Consider the following 11,063-nt stretch of genomic DNA (forward strand, 5'->3'; position numbering starts at 1 on the left):
AACTTCCCGTTAGTCGTCGATTTGCTCGAGCGGGCACCAGTAACGTCTCCATTTGTCCCTGTCGCGTGCTAGTGTAGCCCAATGGCATCTCTTCGCTCCGGGAACATGGAGGGCCTCAAACCGATCGTTCATGATCTTGACAAAGAAGTCTGACCATCTGGTAGGTGGGCGGCCACGCAGTCTCTTGACATCCCGTGGAATCCAATCAGTAACAGCTCTAGTCCAACGGTCGTCTTTAAATCTCATTACGTGACCATCCCATCTGATTTTCGACACCTTGGCATATGAGACAGCGTCCCTGATCCTTGATCGTCGACGGATGTCAGAACTCCGGATTCGTTCTCTCATTTGAGTGAAACGTGTTATTCCAAGCATAGCTCTTTCTATTCTTCTTTGGGAGACCTGAATGGCGTTCTCATCTTGTTTGCGTAGGGCCCAGGTCTCTGAGGCATATGTTAATGCAGGAAGAACAGTGGAATCAAAGAGATGTGCCCGGAGCCGGAGGTTCTTTGTCCTCTTAGCTATTTCTTCGACGTTCTTGAAGGCGTTCCAAGCCGCTCTCTTCCTCCTGCGCAGCTCGGGTGCCAGGTCATTTGTCATGTTGACCTCTCGACCTAGGTACACATAGCTGTTGCATTCGGAGATGGTCGTTCCATTGAGAGCGAATGGGGCGTCAGGAACAAGGCTGTTTCTCATAAACATTGTCTTCGTAAGATTCAGCTGTAGTCCTACCTTTCCACACTCACGGTCAAAGTCGGCCAGCATTTGTGCCGCTTGGCTGATGTTTGGTGTTATTAAAACAATGTCATCAGCAAAGCGGAGGTGGTGTAGTTGCCGACCATCTATCTTCACTCCCATTCCTTCCCATTCCAGTCGTCGCATGATGTTCTCGAGGGTGGCACTGAAGAGTTTCGGTGAAATGGTATCACCCTGCCGCACCCCTCTCTTGACATCAACGATCACTTCTTTGTAGAATGGTGAGATCCTGGTAGTGAATCCGCAATACAGCTCACGGACGATCCTGATGTATTGGGCTTGAATGCCCTGATTGGCTAGGGCTTCAATGACCGCTTCCGTCTCAACAGAATCAAAGGCCTTCTTTAAATCAATGAACGTTAAGCAGAGCGGCATCTTGAACTCCCGAGAAACCTCAATGAGCTTGGTTATCATGTGGATATGGTCGATGGTGCTGAATCCTTTGCGGAACCCGGCTTGCTCGCATGGTTGTCCATCTAGTGTTCTGCCAATCCTATTCAGGATGACTCGAGTGAACAGCTTGTAGATGACAGACAATAGGCAGATCGGGCGATAGTTGCCAATGTCATGGATGTCTCCCTTCTTGAACAGTAGTACGGTCCTGCTGGTTTTCCATTGGGACGGAACCTTGCATTCAGACAGGTAGCGAGTGAAGAGCCGAGCCAGTGTATTGATGAGTACTGACGGCAGGTTCTTCAGGTGTTCAGGTCTGACCTTGTCTGGGCCGGGTGCTGTTTGCTTCTTTACCAACGAAATGGCGTGTCGGATTTCGGAAGGGAGAACGTTAGGAACGACATACCCATCCTGTGGAATTTGGTATGTCGGCAAGTGGACATGGCTATCGAAGAGATTTGAGTAGAAGTCATGGATAATCTTCTCCATTGCCGTTCTGGAGGATGTGATGGATCCATCAGGACGTCGGAGGGCAGTCATCTTGGTCTTATAGTTGGCGAAGGACAGGCGGGCGTTACGAATACTTTTCCCGGCTTCTGCCGCATCTATCAGTACTTCTGCTCTTCTCTCTTTGAGGTCTTCCTTGATCGCATCTCTGCACTGCTTTGCAAGCTCGGACGTTAGCTTGCGGTTGCCTGAGGCATGCGCCAAACCACGCTGGCGAATTAGCTCAAGAGTTTTCGAAGATAGGCGACTTTTTGTGGCTATCTCTCTCTTGGCGTTCCTCGCACATTCATGGAGGTGCTGAACCAGTCGATCGTATTCCTCGTCAATGTTGTCAACAATGGCATCTTCCCATGTTGCCGCAATAGTACCAAAGAGTTCCCAGTTGGTGGTCATTCTGGGAGTTCTCTTTTTGAACTTTGCAGCCCTTTCTCCCCACTCTGTGAAGTAGAATTTTGCACGAAGGAGACGGTGGTCTGATCCCGTTCGAAATTTTGGGACAACAGTGACATCAGTCAGGCAAAATCGTCGATTGAATATGATGTGGTCTATTTCGTTGTGGAATCGTCCACCGGGAGACTCCCATGTCCATCGTTTAGATTCTGCCTTCTGGAACTGTGAGTTACCATGAATGGTCTTGGTCGACATGATGAACTCAGACAGTCTCTCACCCTGTTCGTTCCATTCTAGGCCATGGGTCCCGATGTGAAGTTCTTCAGCTGATCTTCTCGGTCCTATCTTGGCATTAAAATCACCCACAATGATCTTGTAGAAGGTGTGGTCTTCTTTATAGAACTTCTCTAGCTCCATGTAGAACTTCTCGATTTCTCTTTCATCATAATGAGATGTTGGTGCATAGACAACGAAGATAGAAACTGCAGGCAGTGAGCCACATCTATTCAAATGTAAACGTCCGATTCGGGTTGTTAGGCATTCGAATGAATCAATGCTCTTGGCCAAATTTGTGTTGACAAGGACACCGACGCCTCCAACACCTCTTTTATCGCATGTTCCGAGGAACAATTCTTCTCCAGTGTCGAAAACAGCATGGTGAGATTCGTGCCTTCTTGTCTCGGTCAGACCATTGATGTCGTACTTGATCATTCGCGCTTGTACCATCAGGTCCTCGATGGATGCATCTGATGCTAGCGTACGTGCATTGAAAGTACAGACGATCATTTTTGTCTTCCTTCGTTGTGGCAGCCTAGGTCGGCCTTGAGATTTTGTCGGCCTCTCCTTTCTCATCCTTCTCAGTGCTGCCATGTCGGTGAAGCCTTCAGGGTCAGGTGAATGAGACCAGTTGTAGTTACTGGTTTTGGCATATCGAATACACAGCGGATAGCTTGCCAGGCTCTTCCGTGCAGGCGGAATACTCTTGGTAGCTTGCCAGTCTTTCCGAGAGATATAGAGACTTTTGGGGTGGCCTCTAATCACCCTTGTAGGTGTTACCATATTTGAACCCTATCAAATATGGTACGACAATTCCAGAAGATGGGTATTTAGTGTCTTATGATGTGTCGCGGGGCCGCTTGCGGCCGCGCGGGTCCTGGAAAGCGTCCTGGAGTGTGGCGACGGCTGGGTAGTGGAAGTAGTGTCGAGAGTGGAAATCTGCCAGTGGGGTATTTATCTGGGTAGGGTGGGTCTCCTGTGCACAATTCGATCCCTGGGTGGTTGATGGAAGCAGACAGGGCAGGGTAGGGTGGGGCTCCTGATTAGAATCCCTTTGTCACCTGTGGTGGTGGGAGCAAGCAGAGAAGCTCTGTCCCTGGGTCCGCCGAGCCTGGAGTCCAAGGTCTCAGAGAGTTCCACTTACCTTGTTCTGTGGGTCTTCAGTTGTGCGTGGGTCTCGGCCGGAGCTGCCGCGTGGGTCCGGAAAGCGTCCTGGAGTGTGGCGACGGCTGGGTAGTGGAAGTAGTGTCATAATTTTTCCAATAATTCTGCTCAAATACAAAAAATGAGAATTGTCACTAACTTAGGGCTTCTCAGCAATCAACAGTAAACAACTGATCAGTCCAACTTAATACTATTTAGAGGAACTAAAGTTCTCAGCAGCATTTTTTGACATCTGTGACAAGTGCCTTTTCTTGTATTAAAAAAATTGAAAAAAATCAGGAGACAGTATCTAGACGTTACAACTTCTAAAATAATATTGTAAATCTTAGTGCCTAAATAAAAACTGGGAAACCTATAAACTTGGAAGAAAATAGTCAACTCCATCCAAAACTGAGAAGAGATGAACAAAAGCTTCCTCAGAGATGACCAGGAGGTACATGAAAAGTGCTTCATGTCACTTTTCATCTATTAGTTCCTTGGGGATTCTATTAAATATGTACTTGAGTTATGAAAGGGTTGAGTAGGCTACTTTCTGATAATGAATTATACTTGACTAGTGTCTGATCCAAGAAACTATCTTTTGCTTTTAAAAACAAGATTGAATCAGGGACCAGAGCAATAGTACATCAGGTAGGATGCTTGCCTTGCATGTGATCAATCGGGGTTCCATCCCTTGTACCAGATATGGTCTCCCAAGTCGGCCAGGAGTGATCCCTGACCTCAGAGGCAGGAGTTAGCCCTGAGCACATCTGGGTGTGTGTGTGTGTGGGGGGGGGGGGGGAGATAAAACCAGCAAAAAATAGTACTTGCAACTTACACAGTTTATATTTTCACTTGTGAGTCTTCTGCCCCATATGAAAAAATGCAAAGTGTAGGACATGTAACAACAGGCGTGTGTGGTGGCTTTCTAGACAAACATGACTCTCTTACACTACACGTGCAAATCGGGGTTTAATGTAATGAGGTTTACAGACAACCACTGGACTAGAGCCATTACTGACTGGATTCCACAGGACGTCAAAAGATCATGTGGCTGCCCACCTACAAGATGGTCAGACTTCTTCGTCAAGACCCTGAATGATCGGTTTGAGGCTCTGCATGTTCCTAGAATGAACACATGCCATTGGGCTACGCTAGCATGCGACAGGGATAAATGGAGACGTTACCAGCACCCGCTCGAGTAAATCAATGAATAATGGGGGATCAAGTGATCAAGTGACAGTTTATGAGAACAGGAAATCTCTAGGTTAAACTCATGAAAGGTAGTAGAAAAGACATGTATCCTATATATTCTTTTAAGAAGACAGTAAGAGTAAGATAGAAGGTGTCATCAGTTACTCCTATCACTTAATTTATGGATCAAATTGAGATAGTTTTCCATTCCTCTTTTTCATCTCTTCTGAAAGATAATTACAGTTGCGTCTTATATTTCTTGATTCTTAAGATTTCTTCACAGGTCCAGGGGAGATGGCTCAAAGTCTTTTTCTGGTTGGCCCTCTGGTGCCAGGGTTCTCGTTTGTGCGGTTTTTATCTACTTCCTCTTTGTAGTATCCTGGGACTAGCGTCCCCATGTAGCCAAAGGACTGGAGAGCATGATTTGCATGGAATATCCCCCAGGGGCTCCCTGGAAGCAAGGGGTCCTCTAAGAACTTCCAGAACTAGCCCCTGAGTGCTGCTGGGCTTGGCCCTCCCCTCTGTGTCTCACCTCTCCCCACGACACTTCCCTCCACACCCTACACACTCCCCTCCTCCACCCAGTTTCATCACAGTTTCAAGCCCGCCATCTCCTTGAATTTAGTCATCTCTGCATCAGTGAGATTCTTCATGACATTTGTTTTCCTTCTGGCCTGATTTTTATAATGAAGTAGAATAAGACAGTTTGGGACAAGCTCCAGGATAGTTTGCTATTCCTGTCACAGTTGCTAGAAATGTATTATAAAATAAACAATAGTTCTGCCACACAACAAGTTAGAAAACTAGGATCTTAGGAACCCCATTCAAGAGGTTTTTTTGCATCCTGGGGAAATGTATTTGCAGTTAACTTTCCCGGGAAAGGCCATTCTTACAGCTTTAGTTCAGGCTCCGGCAAGGAACCCAGCAGTCCTGCCTTCGTCCACACCCCCTTTCTGTCTTGGTCTGGTTACTCTCTGTCTAGGTTTGCCTTTATTATGAAGCTAACCTCCAGGAAGTTTTGTGTCTGCCCCATCCCACCGTATAGAAAATAGCTCTTACAAAGATAGTGAAACTGTAGTAAATCTATAAAGTACCTGTTTCAGTCCCTTTTTTCTTTGTTTATAAAATTTAAGTGACTGTGGCTTACAATGGTATTTAGATTTGTTTTTTCACAGCATTTCACATAAAACATCTATATGTGCTTATTGCATTTATATACACCTGAGAATTTCCATTTCCATTTGTCACCGTATAGTTGACCCTCTTGACAGTATTTATCTCCCACTGGAGACCGCTGTTTGGTTAACAGTCTGGCGATTTTGAAAGGTAACCTCACTTTGGTAGTTACGATCAAGAACCAAGGGAATGGAGAAGTAGTCTGTGATTTGTGTATTGCTCATCCCCTTTCTTCTGTGGAATAGCTCTGGCCCCGCTCAGAAACAGGACTCAGGCACCAGGGGGATGTGTAATCGGATTTCTCTGTCTCTGGATTCTCCCATCACCAGCCGCCTGTCCCAGAACAGCTTTGCAATGGGTCCTTTGGTTGGAGAGCCTCCTCACAGTTCTCCCTGTTGAATATAGGGCACCTCTTACTTTCACTTTCTTCCTGCTGTCCCTGGCCGCATGGAATCAGCTCAACATTAATCAAGTAGCACTGTAGCACTGCCCTCCTGTTGTTCATCGATTTGCTCGAGCGGGCCCAGTAATGTCTCCATTGTGAGACTTGTTACTGTGTTTGGCATATCGAATACGTCGCGGGTAGTTTGCCAGGCTTTGCCGTGCGGGCGAGATACTCTCACAGGTAGTTTGCCGGGCTCTCCGAGAGGGGTGGAGGAGTCAAACTTGGGTTGGCCAGGTGGGCTGTGTGCCTTCTGTGCTATTGCTCCAGCCCATTGAGATCAGTAGCATGCATGTTTTATGCTGTCTACACTTGAGATGCTTTTTGTTAGTACTAGGCTGTTTCACATTCTTACCTCTGAAGTTAACATCTAATAAACAATATCACTGCAGTTAGTCTCCATTAAAGATAGTATTTTAATCGAATCCAGTCATGGTCTTTCCTTGATTTTTACATTAAAATGGGTGCCTTTAGCTATAAATAGCACAATACCAGTTATTAACATGATAAACATTCTTGACATTGATTATCTAATTTGAGTAGTACACTAAAGTAAAAAATTTGGTAACAGACATACTTGAATTTGAATCCCAGCACCATGATTTTGTTGTGTACCCTGAACAAAATCCTTAAGCTGTTTGAGTCTGTTTTCACTTAATGAAGTGAAGGTCATAACTGTTTTGTTGGACTATTGGGACTAATAACTAAAACATATCAGCACATCAGTCCTGTCTGTGGTAATTATTAATGTTATTATATTACCATTTTGTAAACTTTGTATTCTGTGGTTTGGAAGATAATCTGCTTGTAGAGCCCGCCCTTTGTGCTATGTGCTAAACTTTATATCATGTTTGAAAGTTGGAAGGCAGTATAATAACACAACTAAGCTAGGTTTACACCGCAGCCCATCACTTACCACCAGCCTGCCCTCTGGCAAGTTACTTATATGCCCTTTGCTTTATAAACGGACAGAGCAATGATCTGTTTCTCTCCTGCGATAAGAGTGCTGTATGTGTTTCTCGCCATCATCGTTACTAACTCAGCATTGAGAGTGAACTATTGCATTTTCTGACATTCCTGGTTTTAGGTGAGTCTCGGAAGCAACCAGTACCTTTTCTCTGTTGTTGTGGACCCTAAAGAAATGCCATGTTTCTGTCTGCGCCACGATGTGGACGGCCTCCTCTGGCAGCCGCACTCCAGCCAGCAAGAGGACATGTGGGAGCACATCGCGACTTTCAACGCTTTAGGTAAAGTGTCTCTCTGACAGCGTTTTCCACTGACTCAAAAATGGAAACCGTCTTTTTATTCATTTCTCTTTTTTGTTTTTTGGCTTTTTAAAAATCTTGAACTGTCCTAATTTTATTTGGATTGATTTGTGCTATAATTTAGCTGCTTGTACTAAAGTTGATGCACGTTAGTACTTTCGGAGTGTTAGGAGCGATCTGTTTTGCTTCTGGCACAGAAGACCAACAGAATATAAAACAAAATGGTTATCTAACCATTTTAATAATTCTCATCAGTCATTAGTTTATTCCAGTTAGGAATGCAATAGTAGGATATGAACAGGTGATTTGATAATAACTCATGGAATTTGTATTCCAGTTTCTTCAGTGTAACCTTCAAAAAAACATCATTAAAGAGCTCAAAGATGAGCTCCTTTAGGAGACCTTGTTTGTGGAACTAAAGTGCAAAGAGATACATTCTAATGAAAACACAGGGAAATTAGGGACCAGGAGAAATAAAATTTATGCTATGGACTAAGTCGGGAAAAGTGCCAGTTTCAAAACTGGGACTTGAAGTTTTTATATTGTTGCTGTTTTGGATTTTTATTTTTTGTTGGATTATTAGATTGTTTTGGTAGACTGATGGTCTACCTTGCACTAGGCAAGCCCCTACCTGCTGTACTATCTCTCTGGCCCCTTAGGACTTGAAATTTTTTGAACTCTGTATTACAAACTGTGTTCATAAACCTGCAATTGATTTTAATGCAAAATACGTTCATATTGGAGGAGTTTTTGTGTAAATTAGCCCGAGTTAATGCATTATTGAAGGTTCCTTAAAAATTTATTTAATCGGCAGGAAGTTAAATTATGCAATTTTTTTGCATATCTATTTGGTTCAAGGCTTTTGTTCTTGGGGAGACTCTCAATTGCTGATTCCTTGCTAAGATTGATCTAGTCACAGGATTTCTATTTTCTCCTCACTCAGTTTTGGGAGGTTACATGATTCTAGGAATCTGTCCATTTCTTCGAAGTTCTCCAACTTTTAACAGTGTGAAGTTGCTCATAGTAACCATTCATGATATCTTGATTTTCTGAGGGGTCCATTGTAATTTCTCTTTTTTTGTTTCTGATCCGATTTATTTGGGGTCGGGTGTTAGTTCTCTCTAGTATGGGTCAGAAGAATATCTTTTAAAATATTTAGTTTCTTCAGAGTTTATTTTTCAAAGGATACTCTAAGTATTTTTGGATACTTGATTTTCTCTGAGCTATTGTGGACTCAAGGTTCTACTTCAAGGAGCTGAAATACAAAATCCTATTATCTAGACATATTTAGATGCTGGCATATAAAAATCCCATAAAAATAGATATAAAGAGAATACTGTATCACTGTCATCCTGTTGTTCATCGATTTCCTTGAGCAGGCAACTTCGTCCTGTATCATAGGACGAAAAAGACACAGTTCTGTATCATTTTCACAAAGATTAAAATAAGAAAAATCTAAAATTAAAGATCCTTAAGTGGTTACTTAATTTCATCAGTCATGGATATGGCATTATAGAGTATTTTTCTTCTAATCAAACGGAAAAATTTTATAGCATATCATTTTAAAGTCATTTCAGTAATGTCTCCTTCGTCCTAGCCCTAAGATTTTAGAAAGTGCCACATTTGAGGCTCTTTCAGGGTTAGGAGAATGAGACCCATCACTGCTACTGTTTTTTGGCATACTGAATACGCCAGGGGGAGTTTGCCAGACTCTGCCGTGTGGGCAGGATACTTTTGGTAGCCTGCCAGTTTCTCCAGAGTAAGAGAATACATTGTATATATTAGTACTGTTAGGGATAGGACCTGCAAATTGAAAGTACTCTTGAAATGACTTTAAAATGATATGCTATAAAATTTTTCCGTTTGATTAGAAGAAAAATACTCTATAATGCCATATCCATGACTGATGAAATTAAGTAACCACTTAAGGATCTTTAATTTTAGATTTTTCTTATTTTAATCTTTGTGAAAATGATACAGAACTGTGTCTTTAAAAAATGTTTTACTAAAAGAGTTGAAGGTTTTCTGGAAGAGTTGAAGCCCTATTTTCTTCCTTAGGAATTGCTAGATTGTTGCAAGGGTTGGGAAGGGTTGGGACTGGTCATTAATGATTCAGAACTCAACATTGTTGAATATGAGTAAATACAGATTTTATGGTTGTTAAAAATTAACACTACATGTTAAAATCAGTGTTTCTTCCTAATACTTAGTTTTCCTTTTTTTTTTCTCCTTTCTTGGCAGGCTATGTCCAAGCATCAAAGAGAGACAAAAAATTTTTTGCCTGTGCCCCAAATTATTCTTACGCAGCCCTTTGCGAGTGCCTACGCCGCGTGTTCATCTACCGCCAGCCCACACCCATGTCCACAGTACTTTACAACAGAAAGGAAGGCAGACAAGTGGGGCAGGTTGCTAAGCAACAGGTAGCAAGCCTGGAAACCAACGATCCTATTTTAGGCTTTCAAGCAACAAATGAGAGATTATTTGTTCTCACCACAAAAAACATCTTTTTAATAAAGATAAATACAGAGAATTAATTACTTAAACATGTTGGCTTTTCTAGACTGGAAAAGTATTCAGTGGTAACTGAAAAGCGGGACAGTTCATACTGTAACTGATGAAGTTTCATGCGTTTAAAAAAATCTTACATGAATTTTATTTTTTAAAGGAAATTTAGAAATATATGCAAGGATTATGAGTATAAAAACTATAGAAGGAACCTACAAATTTAGAAAAAAAATGGCTCCTGTAAAAATAGTATTAGCAAGTATGTTTTTAAAAATGGCTCAAACTTCATCTTTTTTATGAAAGATGTTTAGTGTTTAAAAATTAAAATATTTATGGTGTTAAAGTTTGTTTATTGAAGTTTCTATGTTCCATGTAACAGTTAAATGTTTAGTTTTAAATACTTTCTTATGCGCCCCGAGGGATACTACAGGAGATAGGGCATTCGCCTTGAACACAGGAGACCCCGGTTTAATCCCCAGCATCCCATATGGTCCCCCAAGCACTGCCAGGAATAATTCCTGTGTAACCCGAAAAGCAAAAATAAATAAAATAAATAAATACTTTCTTATAATGAACTGAAGAGTTGAGGAGGGAAAAGTACCAGAGGAATGGCAGATCTCATGCTCCAATATGCAGGAACCTACATATTCCTCCCAATGAATCTTGATACAATTGCCCTTTATCCTATTATTTTATTTTTTTATTTTTGCCTCTGGCAGGCCCCTTCCTTCTTACTCTCTCTCTACTTTGATCAGTTGCTCTTCCACAAAGTCTAGCCCTTACCCATTTCTACACAATTGGGCACCCCAAAACTCAGGGGTTTAAAACAAGGATATTTTACAATTTTCTTCATGACTGGGAAACTTGGCTCTTTTTTCTGCCCACCTCTCATCCTTTAAGATAAACTGGGCTAATTCCCAAGCCTCTGCTTCCATCATTTTTCATCTTTTTTTGAGTAAAACAAGTCCCATAGCCAGGTCTCAAGTCAATCACGCAAGAGCATTGCAGAAGAATAT

General features: G+C 42.4%; 1 protein-coding gene across 1 annotated transcript in view; it reads left to right on the plus strand.

The window, feature by feature from the left end:
* Window positions 1-10,319, plus strand: part of NUDCD1 (NudC domain containing 1) — a 77,728-nt gene extending 67,409 nt beyond the window's left edge. The window contains exons 9-10 of the mRNA XM_056110710.1: window positions 7,365-7,524; window positions 9,784-10,319. Of these exons, the coding sequence (XP_055966685.1) occupies window positions 7,365-7,524; window positions 9,784-10,076 (453 nt within the window). The 3' untranslated portion in view covers window positions 10,077-10,319. The remainder of the gene's footprint in view (window positions 1-7,364; window positions 7,525-9,783) is intronic.
* The last annotated feature ends 744 nt before the right edge of the window (window positions 10,320-11,063 follow it).

The sequence above is a fragment of the Sorex fumeus genome, unplaced genomic scaffold (genome assembly GCF_029834395.1).
Source record: "Sorex fumeus unplaced genomic scaffold, SorFum_2.1 ptg000002l, whole genome shotgun sequence".
Lineage (NCBI taxonomy): Eukaryota > Metazoa > Chordata > Mammalia > Eulipotyphla > Soricidae > Sorex > Sorex fumeus.